This window comes from Balaenoptera acutorostrata, chromosome 20, assembly GCF_949987535.1.
Source record: "Balaenoptera acutorostrata chromosome 20, mBalAcu1.1, whole genome shotgun sequence".
Taxonomy (NCBI): Eukaryota; Metazoa; Chordata; class Mammalia; order Artiodactyla; family Balaenopteridae; genus Balaenoptera; species Balaenoptera acutorostrata.
Genome location: NC_080083.1, coordinates 41,117,828 through 41,138,922, shown reverse-complemented (window position 1 = coordinate 41,138,922; position 21,095 = coordinate 41,117,828). Strand labels below are relative to the sequence as shown.

Below are 21,095 nucleotides of genomic sequence, written 5' to 3'. Positions count from 1 at the left end.
TCGCCTTTCCTGCTTCCGGAACCCACGATGGACCCCCCCCACCACCACCTCTTCTCTCCACAGCTTGCCAGTCAGTGGCCAGACCCAGTTCTACTCCCCAGGGTGTGCCCATATCCGCGCGCTCTCACAGTCCCTGTTCTGGAGTAAAGGGCCTTTCCCAGCCGCAGTAGGTGCTTAGACTGGCGCTTCCATCTCAGTTACTCTCTGTGTCTGGAGTCCTGGAACGGGTATATGACAGCCCTCTTCCTTCAGAAGATGAGATTAAATGAGGAAAGTCTTAAATCATATACTTTGGGACCATCACTGATTCTTTAGTCTTCAGCAAGCATTTATAGAGGCAATAGTCCTAAGTGGTTAAGACCAGGAATCATCTGAATTTAAATCTGTGGACTTGACAAATGAGCTTCAGCAAACGAGCTCTCTGTTGCCCCAGTTTACACTGTTGTCACTGGGTATAATGATAGTACCTATCTCATTAGGTTGTTATGGGGATTGACAAGTCAATACCTGAGAAACTCAGCTCAGTGTGTTTGATAAATCTTAGCTGTTACTCTTACGGTGCACTGTAAGAATTCTTATGGTGCATCCGTGCTGGGATGCAAAAATAAAATAAGACAGTTATACTTCCTCAAGAAGTTCACAATTTGGGGGGTAGACAACAGACCTGTAGGAAAATAATTGCCAGTGTAATAAGAATAAGAGAGCTGGGGACTTCCCTGGCGGTCCAGTGGTTAAGACTGCGCTTCCACTGCAGGGGGCCCGGGGTTCCATCCGTGGTTGGAGCTAACCATAGGGGACAGAGGCGGCCAGGCGGAGGAATCAAATGATGTAAAAGGGTTGGTCAGGAAAGGCTGCTTTTAGTGGGAGAGGAGCCAGGTCAAGTCAGGCCAAGAAGGTACTAGATATCTCACACAGAAGCTTCAGAAGTGAAGTGCCCAGGGACTTCCCTGGTGGCGCAGTGGTTAAGAATCCGCCTGCCAATGCAGGGGACACGGGTTCGAGCCCTGGTCCGGGAAGATTCCACATGCTGTGGAGCAACTAAGCCCGTGCGCCACAACTACTGAGCCTGTGCTCTAGAGCCCGCGAGCCACGACTACTGAAGCCTGCTCGCCTAGAGCTCGTGCTCCGCAACAAGAGAAGCCACAGCAATGAGAAGCCCGCGCACCACAATGAAGAGTAGCCCCCGCTCGCTGCAACTAGAGAAAGCCTGCGTGCAGCAACGAAGACCCAACGCATCCAAAATTAAATAAATAAACAAATTTATTAAAAAAAAAAAAAAGTGGAGTGCCCGGAAGTCTGGGCACTGGCTGGAACATAGGAATGGATGGGGAAATAGCAGGAAGTAAGCAGGGCAGACCATGCAGGACTAAGGGTGTGCTGAGGAGTCTGCGGGCTTTAACCCTACAGGCTGTGAGGAGTCCTTAAGGGGAACTGTTTGACTTGCATTTTAAGTAGATCACTCTGGAATGTGGAGTCTGGATAGCTTAGAAGTAGTAGGTTTTTGTTATAGCTTGAGATGTGTGGGGTAAAGGAGAGAGAGACCCTGAATACATCATTAACCAAGATGGGGAACTCTGAGGAGGAGATGTGAGGATACAGGACAATGACAAGTTCAGTTTGAGATATGTTGGAGTTACTGTGGAATCAGCTGGTGGAGACTCTCAGAAAGTGTTTGAACTTGAGTCTAGAGCAAAGTAGTGGGGCCAGGACTTCATGTGTCTCCACAGTGTGAATCAGGAATTCTCCATTCCGATGACCCTGATCTGTTTCTTAGTCTCGGAATATGTCCAATACATCCTGCCCTAAGGAATTTACATATGCCCAGGAAGCCTTCCTATCTCCTCCCTGTTTACCTAAATCCTTCCTCACTTCTCCACCCCTGGCTACCCTCACAAGAAACTCCTTTAAAACTGGATTGTACTATTCATTTGGCACTTGGCCTGAGCAGTCTGTGGTGGTGACCTCTTTGGGCACGTGCCCGGTCTCCACAGTTAGCACCAGTCAATAGACACTAAGGACTACACTGGTCCAGGCTCTGGGCGAAGTGCAGCGAGCCAGAGAGACACACAGACCTTGTCCTAGTGGGGTTTGCAGCCCAGCAAAGCCTGATGTGGAAGAAAGATTGAATGTGAAGGCATCCAGGCTGCCAAAGAAACACATGCATAGAGATCTTTTAGTCAGGGGGTCAGGGGAGGCTCCCTGGAGGAAGTGGTCTTTTAAGTGGAGCCCTGAATTAACTAGGAAGAGAGGTGAAGAGGAACATTCTAGGCAGAGGGAACGGTTATGTGTATAGGCAGAATGTGTAGAGGCCTGGGAAGAGAGTGTGGTGTGTTTGAATCTTGGATGGCTTGTGTAGCTGGAGTTGGGCAGAGAGGCCAGCAAGGGCACCAGATCCCCCAGGGCATTGTGGGCCCTATTTATTCCCTCATTCAACAAATATTTCCTTTTTTTTTTTTTCTTTTGGCTGCATTGCACAGCATGTGGGATGTTAGTTCCCTGACCAGAGATCGAACCTGCATCCCCTGCAGTGCAAGCACAGAATCTTAACCACTGGACTGCCGGGAAAGTCCCTCAACAAATAATTCTTGACTGTAAAATGTATGCCAGGCACTTTTAGGTGCTGGGATTACTGTAATGAATGAACAGATACGTTGCCTTCTACTTGGAGAGATGATAGACAATGAACAAGTAAACAGATACAGAAACAAGATGTAGAAGAAGGCCTCTCTAGAGAGGGTGGTCAGGGAAGGCCTGTGAGGTGACATTTGAGCTTAAGTCTGAAGGATGGGAAAAACAAGCTATCTGTAGTGTTGGGGGAATGGCATTTTGGGCAGAGAAAACAAGCGCAAAGGTCCTGTGGTAGGCATGTTTGAGGAACAAAAGACAGATCCCTTGGCTCGATCCTTGTGAGTGATTAGGAAGAGTGGAGTGAGAGAAGGGAGAGGGGAAACAAGGGCTAGGCCTTTTAGGGTCATTGTAAGATAAGGAGTTGTAAGTGTAAGGTCATCAGATTTGTTTTAAAAAGATAGTTTTGGTTGCTGTGTGCAGAATGGACTGCAGGGGGCCAGAGAGCAAGCAGGAAGACCAGTTTTAGGTCTTTGCAGAAGTTGAGCAATGGTGATGGCCTGAAGAGGATGGGGATGGAAGCAGGTAGAGAGATTTGAGAGAGATACAGGAAATGAAATGGAATGGACGGGTCTAGGTGAGCGAATTTCACCTCCTTTCACTAAGAGATGAGGAAGATGGTTCTAGAAAGAAGGGGCAAACAAACTGGCTTCAAGGGTCTTTCCACATTGAGACTGTCCGGTCGCCCCTGTCTCTACTTGCCCTTCATTGAGTCCAGTGATCAGACAGCAGTCAAACCTTTTTTACTTTATTGTACAAAAAAAGGGAAAACAAAACTTCCACAGTTGGCCTTCAGCTTAGGCAGACACCTCTAAGCCATTCCCTCCCACCTCCCATGATGCAAATTCAAGTTGCAGTTGTTGTTGAAACCTACAAAAACACTTCTTAAATATTAGGAAAAAAAACGGGGTGGGGGGGAGTGAGGGTCCTCCCACCCCAGCCACCCCATCCCAGTGCCAAAATGCACCGAGTCACCTCTCACAGCACTAACTCCCCCACCACCACAGCCCTGTTCGTACTGTAAGAATTTTTCAATTTTTAAAACAGGAAAAAAAAAGTGCCCCAAAGTTGTTTTTAAATGAAAACACATTCCGCTAAAACACAACAGCACAGGGGTACTCAGGGTAATGGGGTCCTTTGCAGGGGCTCTTGGGAAGAAATAGAACCTACGGACCCCTGTACCTAATTCCAGGATCAGGACAAAGGGGAGTAGGAGTGGGGAGTGTCCCTCCCTAGCCACCCCCCCCACCCACCCCAGCACCATGGCTAAGGCAAAGCAGATGGTCTGCCTTCCTCTGGGAAGGGGACCTACCTTTCCCATCCCACCTCCTAGGTAGAGTTCCCATTCTTCCCCATCCCTTGGCTTTCATTCAGAGGGGAAGGTGGAAATGCACAAAGCCCCAATTAAATAGGTCACTGACGTGATTGTTTTTTTAAAAGAAGAGAGAAGCCAAAATTTAATAAAAAACAAACAAAAATTAAACCTACAGAGGCAAGGTGGCTTGGCTTATGAAGAATCTAGGAATCAGGGTACCAAAATGAGGGGGATGGCTGGGAAGGTTTAGGAGGACAGCTGCAAAAGCAGCTTTTGCAGACCTCTTCCCCAGCTGTGGATTTGGGGAGGTGAGGCGGGGAAGGGAGCACACCTGAGAAATCAAAGGAAACAGGCGTGGGGTAGCTGGAGGATATGCGGAGGGGAAAGACAGGAGGGATGTGTAAGTTAAGAGCTTCCAACACATTTCTTGAAGGCCAGGTTCAGAGCCCAGGGTGGCTGGGTGACCCCTCAGATGAGCTGCAGAGGCCTTTCCCACCAAATCAAAGCTTTAAGGTTCACCTGGTCTGTTCCCCCTCCCCACAGTCCTGCTGGATACTGGAGACTAGCAGTAGCTCCAATGACCCTGACAGAGGGAAACCAGTATAGGAAACATCAGAGTGGCTTCAGTACACCCCCCAAATTGAATTAGAGATCAAGCAAAGCAGAAGATATGGAGAAAGGGGCCACCCCAGCCTATCCCCACCAGGATCAATGTCTCCCAGGCCCTCACCAACCCTTTTACCAGCTTCACAGACTGAGGTGGGCGCCCCCTTCCCTCTTACACGCACAAATGCACATGTGCCTTTGCACACATCCACAGGTGCACCCATGCTATGTATAGGCCACACACGCGCACGCACGCGCACACACACACACGCGCACATACGCTTTTCCATACGCATCAAGACCGTTTTAAAAAAGTCCCAAACCTACCCTCTAAACCCTCCCTCTCCCAGAAATGACAACAGAGACGGCAGCCGAGGTCGGTAGGAAACGTCTCGTTGACAGCTCAGAGCTTAAAAAAAAAAAATATATACACATATATAAAAAACACTTCTGCCCCCCCCCCCCCCCCCGTGAGTGGGTCCAGGCAGCTCCTTCCCGCAGGGGGCAGGAGAGGGCCATGGGGCAGTGCCTATTTTCCCATAGGCGCCCGCCCTCCTCTCCCATGTTCCCTGCCTCCAGTTCCAACGTAGGGGTCCAGGCTGCAAGCCCCTCTGGAAAGAAAGGGGTCTTCCCCAAGCTTCCACCCTCCCGTGGGTCGGGCTGCAGGTGTAGGGGGGCCTCACTGAACTCTCTGGGATGCCCCCCATCCCACTCCCAGGTCCATTGTCCATGCCGGAACCGCAGGTGCAGAGGGGGGTGGGCTGGGCCGGTCCAGTGGTGGCTCAGTCTGACGGTTGTGCTCCCTGGAGGGCCCCCCAGGGCTGATGTCTCTGAGGCCGAAGAGTTCTGGCCTGGGCGCCTCCAGTGCCTCCCCCCCACCGTATTTTGTTTAAAAAAAAAAAAAAAAAAAAAAAGGAAAGAAAGAAAGTGGGGGAGGCCAAGGGACAGGGGACAGAACATGGGGGAGAAACAAAGGTGGTCAGTCAGGGAGGGGAGCCCCGGGTGGGGCTGAGCCTCAGTTGGAGTCAGAGTCCGAGGAGTCCCCCGAGGAGGAGGAGCTGGAGCTGCTGCCCTCGGACTCGTTGTCCTCATCCTCATCATCGTCCTCGTCATCGTCCTCGTCGTCGTCGTCCTCCTCGTTCTGCGAGGCAAGGCATGTGCAGTCACCAGGTGGCCGTCCTGGCAGGGCCCCGCTCTCCCCTCCCACCGTGCCCCACCCATCCCACCTCATCCCCATCCTCGCTCTCATCCTCGCTGCTGGATTCGGAGGAGTCCCCGCCGTCCTCAGAGGAGTCCCCGTTCTCATCATCTTCCTCCTCCTCATCCTCATCATCCTCATCTTCATCCTCTTCATCATCATCCTCAGACTCCTGGGAGGGATGGAAGCACATCAGTGGTCCCTGCCACACCACTCCAGGCACCTCGGACCCCCACTCCCGGTCCCCTTTCTGACAGGGGCTCCTTACCGACTTAGACTGCAGGGTAGTCCGGCTGGACTTGGGGTTCGGGCCTCGCAGCTTGGTCATGCTCTTACGTTTCTGTAGGAGAGGATGGGGACGTGGGCAAAGGGAGCAGCCATGAGTTCCAAACATCCCCCCACAAGTTCCCTCCTTATCCCAACACCAGCCCACTCCCAGACTCACATTAGAGATGTACTCTTTATATGCTGCACGGTCCTGGGGAGACAGACTCTGGGGGAGACAGAGAAGGAGGTGAGGGTTGGAACACGACCCAAACTACTGCTGACTGAGCATGCTGGCCAACTGCCAGGCAGTGGGCTGAGCACTGACTGCCATCCCACCTTCGCCCGTCCCAGTCTCCCCATACCTTGGGTCACTGCAGAGAACCCCAGGGACCTGAGAACACAGCTCAGTGTTTCTGCTTAAGATGCCCTGAAGCCTTTCCTAAGCTACCCTGTCCTAAGACTGTTGGTTTTCATGTCTGTCCTGTTGCTCTACCCGAATGGAGGCTCCAGAGTCAGGGGCTTCCTCAACTCAGAGAAGCCCCACACGATGACTTCCATAGCCTGGCTGCATCACTCCTCCCCAGAAGCCAAGTCCAGAGCCACTGCCAACGCAGTCTGGGGCTCACCGAACTTCTCAAACACTTCAACCCTGCTAATTCCCTGGGTCCTTGGCCAACCTGCCTGGGTGGCTGGGGAGGACATCAGTGACTCTCCCCGCTTTACAGATCTGACTGCTCAAGCAAGGCACAGAAGGGAAGCTCAGAGGCTAGGGGCTAGGGGCTGAGCCAGAGTCCCAGCTGGAGGGAGGAAAAGGCAGTCTGATTTGGGTTTTCCCACTCACTAGCTGTATGACCTTGGCTAAGTTACTTAACCTCTCTGAGCCTTGGTTTCCTTATCTTTGATAGTAATCATTACCCTGAAGGACTGCTGGGACACTGAATGAAATCATGAATGCAGACCAGCCAGCACGATGCTTCCGTCTTCCTTCCTAGGGTCCCCCGGCCCTCTCACCTTGACCCAGAGGTCCAGGTGCACTTTGTACTGCTTCTGCTGCTCCTCGGCCTGCTTTTTGTAGTGCTCCTTCTGGCTCTGGGAGATGCGCTGCCAGCGGCTGCCAATCTCCACCATGCGCTCCTTCAGTGGCAGGTGGTTCAGCTGCCCGTTGGACAGAAGCTCCTGGGAGAACTTCTGGTAACCGTTCCTGGGAGGCGGGGGTGTTGCAGGGAAGGTCAGGAGACCAACCAAGCAGCCCTCCTGCCCTGACCCTCCCCATCCCTAGGGTGGACTCCAGCCCCCAGACTCACATGGGAGGCTTCTTGGGTTCTCCCTGGAACTTCATCTTCTTGGATGAGTTTGCAGCAGCCGGGGGTGCCCGCCTCTCACTCAGCTCTCTCTATGGGGACACCCGGAAAGGTCACACTCATCCTCCCGCTTGCCCCATGCCATCAGTCCTTAGCTGATTCTCCTTTTATGTGCCAGGAAGGAGGAGAAACTGAGGCACAGCCAGGGAGCAACTTCGTAACAACTCACACCTGTGTCAGACAGGCACTGCCGACTGAAAGCGCTTTCATAATTGCACTCACACGACTAGTATCACTGCCGTCGTTTTAGTGATGCATCACTGAGGCTAACAGAAGGAAGTTAAGAGACTTACTTAGGGTCACACAACCCAAGCTGGGACTTCTGGCTCCAAGTCCCACGCAGTGAGGAAATGCCCACCCCGGAGGGTGCTCCTGAGTTTTAAGTGGAGAGAGGTGGCCCCAGCTCCATCCTGCCCCACCGTGCTAACCAGAAGCCCTCTTTCTACCTCATATCGCTTTTGGTCTTCGGCCGCCTTCTTAATCCACATTAGTTTTTCCTTCTTTTCCATGTTGTTCCAAGTCATCTCCATGGCTTTCAAGGCCTTCTCCCGGTCGTTCTGGGGACAGACAGGGGTGTCAGCTGTGGGAAGGGTCACCTAGGGCTGGAGCGGGTCTGCATGGGCAGTGGCAGAACAACCCCTTTCCTATGAAATTAATAATAAAGCAACTACTTTTCCAGAAAAAAAAAGAGAAAGAAAAAGAAAACGGAAAAATAAAGCAGAAAAACAACAACACACACACACACAAACCAAAAGAAAGAAAAAGAAAATAAAAAAACCCCCAAAACAGGGGCTTCCCTGGTGGCGCAGTGGTTGAGAATCTGCCTGCTAATGCAGGGGACACGGGTTCGAGCCCTGGTCTGGGAAGATCCCACATGCCACGGAGCAGCTGGGCCCGTGAGCCACAATTGCTGAGCCTGCGCGTCTGGAGCCTGTGCCCCGCGACGGGAGGGGCCGCGATAGAGAAAGGCCCGCGCACCGCGATGAAGAGCGGTCCCCGCACCGCGATGAAGAGTGGCCCCCGCTTGCCGCAACTGGAGAAAGCCCTCGCACGAACCGAAGACCCAACACAGCCAAAAATAAATAAATAAATAAATAAATAAATAAGAAAATCCTTTAAAAAAAAAAAAAAAAAAAAAACCCCAAAACAGCCCCTTTCCCCCTGCCTGCCACCTTGAAGCGGGCCAGGTAGTCGCCGATGACACTCTGTTGCCAGATCTCCTCGGCTCTTTTGGGCGACTCTGGCAGCTTCCCTGGCTTCCTCTCTGACTGGGCCTTCAGTGCTGCCTCCCGGGCCTTGTACTTGGCCTGTGGACGGACGGCAGACGCGTCAGCCTTCCGGCCACCCCCAGGGGGCGCACGTGGCTCGTCCAGCAGTTGAAGGCTCTCCCCGCCACCAGCAAGGGTGGGGTGAGCAGAGGCGTGGGCCGGTGCAGATGTCTCCTGCCAGGGGCTCAAGCTGCCCAGCGGCCCTGCTCCCCAGGGAGCCCCCAGCCCACAGCTGACCGCTTCCCGCCTTCCGGCTCGCTGGGTTCCCAGCCCCACCATCTGCGCCCAGGCACCCGTGCGGCTCACACCCCACACACACCTGGGGCAGGGTGAGGAAGTACAGCTAGCCCCCAGGGGAGAAGCAGCCCAGACTCTGCCCGGCAGCCCCTCGGGTCTGGCAAGCCTGACCTTTTTCTTCTCTGACAGGTCATTCCACATGCGGGCCAGCAGGCGGGTCAGCTCGCTCTCTGAAAGCTCAGGCCGCTCCTCCTGCAGCTGCCGCCGCTTTTCTTCCGAGAAGATGAACATGGCTGACACGGGCCTCTTGGGCTTCTCTGAGCCACCCTTGTAGATGTGCAAAGAGGGTCGGGGTCCACGGGGTGCTCACGGGGAGCCCCGCCTCCGCCCCCCCCCACCCCAGGACCTGCTTGGTCGTGCCCCCTGCCCACCTTGCCCCCTTCCTGGGAGGGCTTCTTGGAGGCTGGGCTGGTGGCTTGCTTCTTGTTGATGTTCAACATCTTCTCCTCCCCCAGGACCCGCTGCTGCTCCTCCTCAGGCAGGCTCTGGGTGGGGAGAGAGGGCAGCACAGGGTTGAATGTCTGGTCCCCAGGCTGCTTCCTGGTTGTCTTAAGGGCGTTGCTCACCAATCCCCCGGCCTCTCTCTGCCCACTGTCCTCCCGAAAGGAACACTCACCTCTAGAAAACGGAGCAGTTCCACCTCATAATCCTTCTTTTTCTGGGAAAGGAAGGGGAGTCAGGGTCAGCATGGGGGCAGCCTCACTGGAGACCCTCCCATGCTCAGGGGACAAACAGTAGCCCTCAGCAGACCTTCCAGAGCCTGGACAGGGCCTAGTCTCCCTCCACAGATGGTAAGCGCGAGGCCCGAGAATCTGCCTGGATCAGCCCAGATGCTAAACCTAGTACAACACCATGTCTGAAGCAGGTGCCCAGGGGTCAGACCTCATGCTTCAAACCCCCAAGGTCCTCCAGGAGTCCTCCCTCTCCAGGGCTGGCTCCTGCCACGGCTCACCTGGTCGCACTTCTTGTGGTAGGCATCCTTCTCCTTCTGGGAGAGCAGCTTCCACTGCTGGCTGCACAGCACCATGCGCTCTGTGCTGGGCACGTCCTTCATGTTGGCCATCAGCTCTGCGCAGTACAGCGAGTAGCTGTTCCTGTCACGACCGGCAGCGAGGGAGGAGCGGCCCTGTGAGCGAGCTGGGAGGCCCAGGGCGGCAGCCCCCTCACCTGCAGAGCCTGGGCTGAGGCCCTCCCCCAGCCCGGCTCCCTAGCTGCCCACCCGCCCCAGGGCAGCGCTCACGGAGGTGGCTTGGTGGGTCGCCCGTCAAACTTGTCCTTGAGCTGGCGTTCGGCCTTGGTGAGGGTGGACTTGGTGATGCCCTCCTCACTGATGTTGAGCTCGGGGTGCTTCTGGATATAGTCACGCATAATCTCCTGCAGGGTGAGGCGGGGGGGGGGGATGGAGGGCAACGGGGTGTGGGGTTAGCCGGGGCCGGGGGGGTGGGGGAGAGCCGCTGGGAAGGGGAGGCAGGGAGCAAAGCTGGGGGGTGGCCGTGTGTCTGCTGTGTCACACGAGACGTGGTGCCCTGCCCTGCCCTAGCCTGAGATCTCATGGGGGGGGGCGGGGCGGGGAAGGTAGGGGCAGAGGTGAGGGGCCCAGGAGGCCCCTCCCTCAGCGGTAGGACGGGGAGAGACTGCCTGCCGCAGAGTGCGGAGGCCACAGAGTCAGAGGGCAGAGGCTCGTGAAGAGCCGGGCGGGGAGGAGCGCAGCGGAAGCCTAACCTCGTACTCCTTCCGCTGCTCCAGGGCCTTATGAATCCATTTCAGCCTCTTTTTGTCCGAGAGCTGAGACCACTGCTTCCCCAGGGAGTCCTTCACCTCCTTCGTAGTGGCCTGCAAACCAAAAGCCGTCAGACACACACAGGCAGCCAGGGGCAGGGGGGAGGGGAAGGGGAGGGGGACACAGAGGCCCCCGCCCCCTCAGGCCACAGGAGGTCACGAGAGTGTCCCCCACAGGCCAGGAGGGGAAGGCAGAGAGGCGGCGGGGAGGGGGGCGGGGCGGGGGGGTCCCGCCTGGGTGCGAGGGGACAGGCTCACACACGCACACATGCACACACTCGCACGCCAGCTGGCCCAGGCCCTGTCCATGCAGCCCACCCCTGGGGAGGGGCCTCCTCTCCTGCTCCCCTGCACCATGCCCGGCCGACCTGGCGCGGCTCCCCCTTGCCACTACCGTGCGCCCTCCCTGCCACCCCTTGGCCGGACACTCACATCTGGCCGCACTTTGAGGTACACCTTCTTCTCGTGGGTGTACCACAGCTGCTGGGGGGTTTTGGGCTTCTCAGGGATGTCCGACTTCTTGGCATTCTGGATTAGGTCTGGGTGATCCTCCCTAGCCAGGGCACGGGGAGCAACAGTCAGTGGGGGGAGGGGGATCCTGCCAGGGCAGACCCAAGCTAGCTGCCCCACCCACCAAGGCTCCTTGGCCTATCAGCTGGGGCCTAGTGGGACAGCAGTTGCCTGCCGGTCCCTCCCCTTGAGCCTGAGCCACTAGGGTCTACAGGTGACCCATCCATCTTCCGTGCCTCAAGTGCCAGGCTCTGGTCATTGCTACCCTCTCCTGCCGCACCCAGCGCCCTGTGGCCCTCCTCTGGGCTCCACTGCCTTACCTGAATCGGGCGAGGTTTCGCTCAAACTCCTGTTTCTCCCTCTGGAAGTCCTGAATATATTTCATCTGGGGGGAGGAGGTGACGGGGTCATCCACAACCCAAGGCCTGAGCTACAAAACCCACTAAGTCCTCCTTGCTAGCTATTTTGCCTTCCAGTTGGTGATGTGTACAGAGGATGTCATGAGCAGGAAAGGGATGGCGGTCTGCTTTCCAGTGGGCTGGGGATGGGGGACTCAACCGTAGCCCAGACAGTGGGAGCTACAGGGGTCTCCCAGAACACATCCTACATCCTATCCCCTCCCTTTAAGAAAGGGAAAGAGTCCCAGGAAGGGGACATGGCATTATCCAGTCACACAGTAAGCAGCGACAGGGCTGGGACTCCCCACAACACTACCCCTCTGCCTTTCCGGAACGCCACGACACTCCCAGTGAGAGTCAGAAGATGTAGGCCTTGCCCCTGTCGCGCTCTCCTCCTGTGTCTGTGGCAGCTAATACTAATCTGCCCCCTCATAGGTGGCCCACAGGGCAAGTGGCAGGCTGAGTCCTGCTTCCAAAGGGAGATCGCAATGAAGGGAACCCAGAGTGAATCCTTGCAGCCCAAATCACATCTTAATAGATCTGTCTCCTGTATCTGGATTTTTTCCCCCCATCTGCTACCTTTGGGTCCCTGGCTGTCCTTGGCAATCCTGACATCATCCCCACCCCCACCCCCTTCCTCAGTCATTGCCACCTTCCCTGCCTCTGATCCCTTCTTCCAGGCTCTTGGCTCTTTGGCTCCTTGAGCCCTCCCTCCCCCAGCCCCGTCATTCTCCTTTGCTGCTTGGCTTCCCTTCCTTCACCTGCACCGGCTTCTATCAGCCTGGTTCTCCCTTCCCACCATCCCACCTCCATCCCAGTATCCTTCCTGCCTCTCCACACCCCTCACTCTGACTTCCTTTCCAACCTGTCTCTTTCCCTTCCTCATCTACATCCTGTCCTGGCTCCCACTCAATGTCCATCTTTCCTTCATGCCTCTTCTTCCCAGATTCAAAAACGAGTTAGCACTGGAGGGGTCCAGGGGCTCAAGCTGATTGAGCCCAACCCCTGCCTCTCATCAGGCGCAAGAAGTGAGGCAGCTCCACTTCCCTCCGAGGTTCCCGCAGAAAACCGGGAGCAGAACCCAGCCTCCTCAGCCCCAGTCGCAGCCCTCCTCATACAAAACAGCAGCTTTTAGAGCCGGAAGGCACCACCCAGATCAGGCTCACTCTCCACACCTCAGATCAAGATCAGGCCCGAAGGACTGAAGTAACTTACCGAAGGGCACATGCACAGCGATTCAGTGGTAGCCAGGAGAACAGGCCCAAGGCCCGGGTCCCCTAGGCCGGCACTCTGTCCACTCTACCACGGAGTTTCTTCTATCCCTCCCTGAGCCTGAGACCCTCTGCCTCTCCCTCCCACCCCGTGGAAATGTCTCGGTGTTATGTGTACAGTCAGTTCTGTGCCGGCCTCATCGCAGGGGTCAAGAATAGCTCCAGCGATTCATACTCCGGCTTGGCTCAAGCAGTAGTTGCAGACAGCCGGATCTACCCAGCCAAGCTAGCTCCTCCTCTGGGTACAGAACCAGGCCACGTGAGCTCGAAGCCAGGGTGTGCAGACCAGGAAGAGGGCTACTCCCAGTGCTGGTGCCCTCCCGAGAGCTGGCTGCCTGCAACTCTGTGTCCTCTCCCAGCAAATAAATGTGCCCTCTTGTCTCTCCTGGTGCCCCTTGCCAACATCTCTCCCTGGCTCCATCTCACCATGTAGCATCTCCTTTTGTGTCTCTCTCCCCACCCCATCTCACTCGTGTCCCAGCTGCAATGCTTTGCTGTCTATCTCTGCAAGGTACCGCATGATCTCACTGTGCTGTGTCCACCCTTGCCTGGGAGGCTGGGCAGCCCCTGCCCAAGGTTAACGGGCTTGAGGGTCTGGGAGAGCGTGAGGCCACGAGGGACAATGTGTGCAACGGGAAGCCCGCCCACGTAACCTGTGGATGTGGCAGTGAGAAAAGCACTAGGCAGGGAGCCTGAGCACTAAACCGGAGTCCTGGGACACGATATCCTCCTGCACCCCACCCCAGTTCATTGCCCACAAAATCAGGATAACCCAGTCTCCCGGGGTTACCTCTACAAGCATCAAACGAGACCATGTGGGGAAATATCAGAAGTGAACAGCTCTGCAGGCCTAACAGTGAGGACGTGTGTGTGAAAGAACACTACGGGTTTTGCCTGCCTCAGTCAGGGTTACACCTGCAGCAGTGCCCACGCCTGAGAGTGTGTGGGCCTGGGAGAGGGTGATCGGGTGTGGCTGCCCAAGACCCTACCCTGCTCAGCTGACCCACCCACGCCCCTGATGCCAGGTCCCTTGGTCTAAGCCCTCACCACCCCCGACAGATGACCTACACCATACCAGCTGCTCCCGGCCCCTTCCCTCCCTGCACCTTAGTCCCCCTCCCCCCACCTTCTTCTTCTCTGGCAGCTCTTTGTATTTCTTGGACAGAATCTTGGTCAGGTCCAGGTTGCTCATCTCGGGGTGGAGTTTTGCGTACTTGGCCCGCTTCTCCATGAAAAAGCGGAAATAAGGGGTCAGGGGCTTCTTTGGGAAGTCCGGGTGTTTCTGGAAGGAGGGACAAGGACATGGTCAAGGTGAGACACTGTCCGTTCTTTGGACCTTGCCTCTCCAAACCTTTGTGCTCCTTCTCCTGGAAACTCACCTTGAGTTTTTTGCCTTTGTAAGGATTTTTAACATGTTCCTGAGCATCGAGGATCAATTCTGTCAACGTACGGAACTTCCTCACCTGGAGGAAGAAGGGAGGTGAGTGGAAGGGGAAGTTCCGAAGAGGGGGACACCACCCAGGAACGAAGCCTTGTTTCCCAAATGGCCTTCTCTACTTTCCACTAGACTGAAGTTATCAAAGGAGGAGGGCAGGGGCCGACAGTGACACAACTCAGGCAGCCCTGACCCCCAGGCAGACGCCCAGGCACTGGTCTGTGCTTACTGCAGAGGCCCAGGCAGTCAGTACACAGCACAGGACAGCAACAAGGCGACCACCTGACCTCGAAATGGTTGTCCATGTCAGCACCTCATTCAATCCCCAGAACAGCTCAGGCAACAGATTCTCTAAGACGGTAAGTATTCAAGGCCACACAGCTAGAAAGTGGCAGAACTGAGAAGTCTTGGTCAGTGCTGTCAACCGTGCCACCTCCCGAAATGCACAAGGGCGACCACAAGAGCACCTTGCCTAGCCTCTTTCCTTCCTGTTTATAGACTTCTGTTCCATCTCTTCCACCAGGAAGGTTGAGGCAAGGGTAAGTGTAGATGTGTGTTTGAATGTGTCAGGAAGGGGGTGGGGGGATCCTTTACCTCGTTAGAAATCTCCACCCATTTGAGCTTGCACATGTCTCCAGAAAAGTCTTTAAATGCTACTTTTTCCCAGTCCATATGTGACTCGGTGGTTTTGAACTTGGAGCTGTCATTGGATGGAAGGTTGTTCTTCATGCATTCCAGCAAAGTCAGCATGTCTTCCTGGGACCAGCGGTCTGGGGAAGGGTAAGAAAAGCCATCATGCCCGGCTCATGCCAGCCCCCATCTGCTCCCCAGTCCTTAAGCACTCAACCCTTCCTTCCCAGAGCATCCCAGACCCTGATTATTTCCCATCTGAAGGCATACACAAGACATGGCCTGGCCTTAAGGAAAAGCCATGGCCATACAGATTAGAGCGGGGACTCCAGTCCAGACAGCATCAGGCCTAGAAAACTGGACTTGGACTCAAGTCTGGCTTACTTCAAAGCTATTATCATTTCTAACATGCCAGCCTGACATGGGTTACAATTTACTGTAGTGAAGTGGGGGGAAAGGAAGCTACAGTGATTTGGGACACTGTTGGAGAACAGCTAGCTTATCAGAGAAGGAAGGGAAGGAGGGAGGCAACACACCTAAACGTGAAGCTAAATTCAATCCAAGTTCTAGGTGGCTACCCTAAATGTGCAGACTGAGGAAGGGGTGTGGGCAGTAAGGAGAACCCATGCTGATGATGTTTCTCTCCAGCACAGCTAGAAACTAACATTAGAGGCATGAGTATTCCACCATCCTACCCCTCCTCTCAAAGAGGACCAAAGGAGAATTTGGGTAAAACAATGGTAGAACCATACAGGGCAGCTGTGAGGCAAGGCAGGCAGGTGGGCAAACGCTCCCAGGGCCCTGCTCCAGGGAGACACCGCCCCTCCGCCTCCTCCCCTAGAATTCTGAGTTGTCTTCTCAGTCCAACTCCCCATGGAGGCAAAAAACGGAGTCTGGACCAGCTATTTCCAGCCACTGAAAGGTAGCTCCAGTGAGGCCTCTCTGGAGGGTGGCTACCCTGAGCTAGGAGGACAGCTATCCAAGGCTAGGAGTCAAAAGGGCTCTTGTATTTACATCTGGTAACCTGGGCCAGGGTTTCCACAGATGGGTCACATGAACCCATAATCCTCTCTCCTCTCAATGTCCCACAGGCATTGCCAGATGCTCAGATTCATCCTACCCCCTGCCACCCTACACACTGGATCCCCACTGGGTGGGGTAGGGTGTAGTTATTTATCTTTGAGACCTCAAGCCATCAAAACACCCTTTCTCTCCAACCTGCCTCACCAAAAACTGTCCTCTTAATAACAGTAAAGAACCTGAAAAGCCTCCCCAATCCTTCTCATCTCCCCCTTCCTCCACATTCCTCATCTTCCCTCCCTTTCCAGGACACTGCTGGGGACACACTAGAGCTGACGGGGAACCCCAGAAGGAAGACTTGCATATGCCTCCTTCTCCCCCTCTGACGTGGGGGTAATGGAGTGTGAAAAATACAGTTTATAGGTTCAAGGCCAAATAATTTGGGTTTAGCCAAACCCCCAGTGTAAGGGATGTTTGACACTCAAGCCGCTCCCTCCCATATCATTTCAGAGAATGCAGACTGGAGAAAACCTTTAGAAGGGGAGTGGGCCTTGCAGACCTACGTGAGAAAAGAGGATTTAAGTTAAAGAGGCCTGAGGGTCGGGGCTCCTACCTTGGCCTTTGGGGGCGGCCATTTCCAGGTCTGTGGGGCAGTCGGCTTCTCCGTTCATTCTCCAGCCGTCCAGCCACCTCCTCGGTCGTGCTGGCCAGGCAAGCCGGGGTCAAAGCCACCTCACCCTTTAGAAGAGACACGAGTCCCCACTCAGGCGGGCTGAGAGGTGGGGGACTGTCTATCCCTCCCTCCCCCAAAGGGGAGGGGGACACAAGCCCACACTCTCAGAGACCCAGCCAAGACTCTAGGAGGCTTAATGAGTTGGTGGGGGTGGGAGTGCGCTCCTCCTCTACCTCCTAACTCCACCCCCCCCGCCCCCCAGCCCCTACAGCCCCGCTCCTCGGCGTGCGCCCTCCCCTGCCCACGCGAGAGACTGCTCCCTGCTCCCGCGTGCAGCTATAGCACCCGCCCTCCGCCCTCCTTCCCCCACCCCGGCCAAAAAAAAAAAACAAAAAACCACTCCTCCTCTTCTGTGCGCCCCGCCCCGGGGAGGCCCCAGGCTGGAGGGCGGGGGAGGAGGAAGGGCGGGTAAAGGGCGCGCGCGGCCGCGGAAGCGGGCACGCGCTGTAGTCTCCTCCTCCCGCTCCCCGCGATCGGTTCCCCCCGCCTCCGCAACCCGGCGGGGACCCGGACGCAGCGCAGCCGCCGCCGGCCCCGGAGCTCAGCGGCCGCACCGCCCCCGGGGACCGGATCCGGATTCCCGCCGCCCTCCCCCTCGGGCTCCCGACGCCGTCCCCGCCCGCCTGGGCGGGCGAGCAGCCGGAGAGAAGCGGCCTGGCCTGCCCCCCGCCCCCGAGCCACCCACCCCGGCCAGAGGCGCCGCCACCGCCCAGCCACCCCGACGCGCACGGAGGAGCCCGGCGCAGAGGCGCGACCACGGCGGGAACCGCCGCCTCCTCCCCCGAGCCTGCGGCCCAGCCCCGCCGGCGCCCCCGCCCCGGCCTCCGGGGAGCCGAGCCAAGGAGAGGGCGGGAGGACGGCGGCCGGGAGGCGGGGGAGCAGCGCTCACCGGCCCCGCCGCCCCCTCCGGCGGCCGGAGAGAACTGCGCCTGCCGGCTCGGAGAATCGCGGGCTCCTCCGCCTGCGGCCGGGGCTCGGCTCGGGCCTCGCTTCCTGCCCTCCCCTCCCCCGGTTCTCGGCGTCCTCTCCAGTGCCCTGGTCCTCTCTCGCCCAGTTCCCTGCCCGGAGGTCGCCCCGGGTCTCCCCCGGGTGTCCACCGCACCCACGGCTCGCGCCCCGACCCCGGCGCGCGTCCTCAGCCGCCTCGGTTACCCGGCGCAGCGCGGCCTCCGGACTTCCCGCTCCGGCGGCTCCCTCCCCGGCTCTGAGCGGCGGCGCCCTCCCCCGCTCGGCCGGGCACAGCCGCAGCTCCCTCCCGCGGCGGCAGCGGCTCCTCCTCCGGGCGCGGCGGCGGCGCTGGGGCGGCGGCTGCTGCTGCTGCTGTGGCGGCGGCGGCTGTGGCTGCTGCCTGCTGCTCCTCGCGGCGAAAAGCACAAAGCACAGCGCCCTCCGCCTGCAGGCAGCCCGCCCGCCGCCCGCCCGCCGGCCCCGGCCTCAGCTCGCACACCCCCCGCCGCCGCCGCAGCCTCCGCCGCCGGAGCGGGGAGGAGGAGGGAGAAAGGAGGAGGAGCGGGAGGGGGGGGCGGGAGAAGCGGGGCAGCGAGCGCGTCCTTCCCCGTAGAGCGCACACCGACCCCCGGGGAGCGAGCGCCAGCCCGCCCGCCTCGCCGGCTCCGCTCCCTCCCACAGCCTGCCCGGGCGGGCTCCGCGGGGGGCAGCTGGGAGGAGGGGCGGGAGCTGGGGGGACCCGGGCGGCCGAGGCGGAGGGAAGGAAGGAGGGGAGGGGGGTGGTGGTGGTGGTGGTGGTGGTAGTGGTGGTGGCGGCGGCGGCGGCGGCTGCCGCCGGGGAGGGGGGGGGCCGGGGCAGGGAGACACGCAGCCGCCCGGATGGCGGCGGGGCTCGGAGCCGAGGCAGGCGGGCGGGCGGGCGCCGAGAGCGACCTCGCCAGACCCGCGGGGGAACTAGCAGGCTCGGCCGGCGCGGGAGGGAGGGCGCGAGGTGCGGCCGCAGAGAGGGTGCCCGGAGGGCCCCCAGGCGGCTGTGGAGGCTCAGGGGTCGGCTGCAGCCCTGCTCCGGAGCTCTCTCCCCAGTCTTCCCAGCTCAGATTCGGGCTTCCACTCCAGCTCTCATACGCTCCCCTCGCCCGCCTCGCTGAGCGGGCGGTCCGCGCCCACCCTTATCCCCGGAGCGTAGCCACCGGCTCGGGGCGCACGCACGCCGATCGCGGCGCCAGGCTTCGGCGCCTGCCTCGCGGTCGCCTAGCTGCCAAGCAGCACACACGCGAAACTTTAAAAAAAATTATCCCTACAAAATATCCTTGCAAATTAAAAAAAAAAAAAGTCTCCTTTGCTCCTTAAACCCCGCAAACGGCGAGGGGGCGACGGGCTCCGGCGGAGGAGCCTCTCTGGGAGCTGGTTCAATCCAGCCCGGCATGGCTCCCCAGGCCTGCCCGGGCGCATGGAGATCGGCGCCGCCGCCACTCTCAGCAACCCCTCTCCCCCGAAATCGGCGGCGCCGGGGCTCACTTACCGAGCGTGTGAATGGGAGCGCGAGCCAGGGGCACCTTAGGGGTGCGGCGGGCCGAAGAGCCGAGCCGCAGCTCCGCCGCAGCCGACGCCGGGGCAGCAAGTCGCCAGACAAAGCCCGAGATGGCGAAGCGGAGCGACGGCTAATGGCGAGCCCCACGCGCCGCGCTCCGCCCGCCCCGCTCCGCCCGCCCGCCCGCCCGCCTCGGCGCAGCGCAGCGCCGCTCCGAGCGCTCGCCCGTCAGAGCCGCCTCGGCGCCGCCGCCGCCTCCCGGGCCACCCGGGCCTCGCCTGGCCCCTCCGCCTCCTCCGGGCGGCTTAGCCTCACCCCTTCCCTCCCACCGCGCTGGGGGCTGCACGAAAATAAAAAAAAAAAAAGAAAAGGAAAAATGCTTTTTTTTTTTTCCTTTGGTAGGGCGGGCGTGTTGAGACTTTCGGGTCTTTTTGCCCCCAGCTCGCACTCACCTGCGGAGCCGCCGGGAGGGCTGGGGGTGGGCGCGCGGGGCTGGAGCCGGCGAGCGCGGGTTGAAAGCTAGCCAAGCTCTGCAGCGCCCGACCCGGGCGTATACGCCGCCGCCAGTCCCCGCAGAGAAATCGTCCTCCTACCCCCGCCTCCATCGCTCTGCGTTTCTCTTCCAATCAGCCGATCGCTTGGCGGCTCCTCCATTCTCCGGCCAAGCCCGCTGCCTAGAGCGAGCTCCACTCCTCCATCTGCTCGCCCGGCTCCTCGCTCCCCTGCCGCGGCCGGCGAGACGACGTGGGGACGGAGGGGGATTTGCGAGGGAACCTGCGGCTTCCCGGTCCCATTGCTCCCTCCCCGCTGCCTCCTGCCTCCTGCTTCTCTCCTGCGTCTTTCCAACTCTCCCCTGTCGCCACTGGTGTGTGTCTGAGTGTGTGAGCGCTTTTTTTTTTTTTTTTTATTGCTCTTTGCTTTTGCAACCCTGGAGCCAAAGGGGGGGGGGATAGAAAGGGGGGGTGTTACCAAAAAGAAAAAAAAAAAGCAAGCAAAAAGCTCTTAGGTTTGTAACACATTGGAAAACCGGGGGAGTACCCCGCCTCGTCCGATCTCGGTGCCCCGCGAGGGCCTTCCGGGTTTTAGAGCGAGCCTCTCGCTATTCTCAATAGGGTTTAGGGTCCGAGGAGTCCGAGCAAATAATTCTCCCCCTGGGCCGTAGCAAGGGCGTGTCAGGGTGAGAGTTGGGGGGCATTTCTCAAGAAGCAAAACCATCCCTCCCACCCCGGCTTCGGTAGCTGGGCCGGAGTCCGGGTTGAGAGCAAAAATCCCGGTTGGTTTAGGCGAAGAGGATTCCGGGGCGAAGTCGGAGCCGCGAGACCGCGCTTCGAGCATCTCCCCTTCGGTCTCTGCCTCCTGTCCCCTGCCTGCTCCCCGTTTAATTTTTTTTTTTTTTTTTTGCCCCCTCTCCTTTAATCTAATTTCTTCCAACTCCACCTTTGTTGTTAACCGGCGTCACGCCCGGACTAGCCAATCCCCGCCACGCAATCAGCTTGTCAAAAAGGCTCGGCCAGCCCTGGGAAAACAGGCCGCGGGCACTGCCCCCCCCAACCCTACCCCCCGTCCCCCACCCGGCGGCGGCGGCGGGGAGCCGCGAGGGGAGCCTGGCACCCCGGCCTCGCCGCCCGAGCCACAGCAGGGCAGCCTCCTCGTAGATTTCCGCTCTCCACCATCCTGAGGGCCGGGGAGTTTAGGGCCTGGGCGGGGATCGAAAGGCCTGGGCGGGACCACCATCTACCCTCCCACGGCCGTCGGCTGTGGTTGTCTGTCTCTGCCTCTCCTCCTCCGAGGAAGGTTCATCTGGACGCAGGAAGCCAGAAGACAGTCTGAAGAACGCCTGCTTCCAATAGGCGAGCCTACGGTTTGGGCCATCGCTCCGGGGACAGAGCCATTGCTCCCGGGT

The 21,095-nt window shown here is 58.3% G+C and overlaps 1 protein-coding gene across 5 annotated transcripts; it reads right to left on the bottom strand.

Moving 5' to 3' along the window:
• Positions 1 to 3,357: 3,357 nt before the first annotated feature.
• On the bottom strand, positions 3,358 to 20,033 carry UBTF (upstream binding transcription factor). 5 transcript variants are annotated; one of them, XM_057535366.1, is made up of 21 exons: positions 19,645 to 20,033; positions 16,594 to 16,718; positions 14,925 to 15,100; positions 14,275 to 14,358; positions 14,022 to 14,177; positions 11,547 to 11,611; positions 11,149 to 11,269; positions 10,660 to 10,770; positions 10,178 to 10,311; positions 9,890 to 10,031; positions 9,554 to 9,595; positions 9,309 to 9,422; positions 9,049 to 9,204; positions 8,545 to 8,679; positions 7,819 to 7,929; positions 7,316 to 7,404; positions 7,023 to 7,212; positions 6,190 to 6,237; positions 6,013 to 6,084; positions 5,773 to 5,916; positions 3,358 to 5,687 (listed from the first exon to the last, which is right to left on the bottom strand). In XM_057535366.1, exons 2-21 carry the CDS (start codon positions 16,649 to 16,651, stop codon positions 5,562 to 5,564), a joined length of 2,274 nt encoding a protein of 757 aa, XP_057391349.1. In that variant the 5' UTR covers positions 16,652 to 16,718; positions 19,645 to 20,033; the 3' UTR covers positions 3,358 to 5,561. The 5 variants fall into 5 exon arrangements, with proteins under 5 accessions (XP_057391349.1, XP_057391348.1, XP_057391347.1 ...); XM_057535365.1 differs by lacking the exon at positions 19,645 to 20,033 and adding an exon at positions 19,184 to 19,362; XM_057535364.1 differs by lacking the exon at positions 19,645 to 20,033 and adding an exon at positions 17,866 to 18,005.
• Positions 20,034 to 21,095: the final 1,062 nt, after the last annotated feature.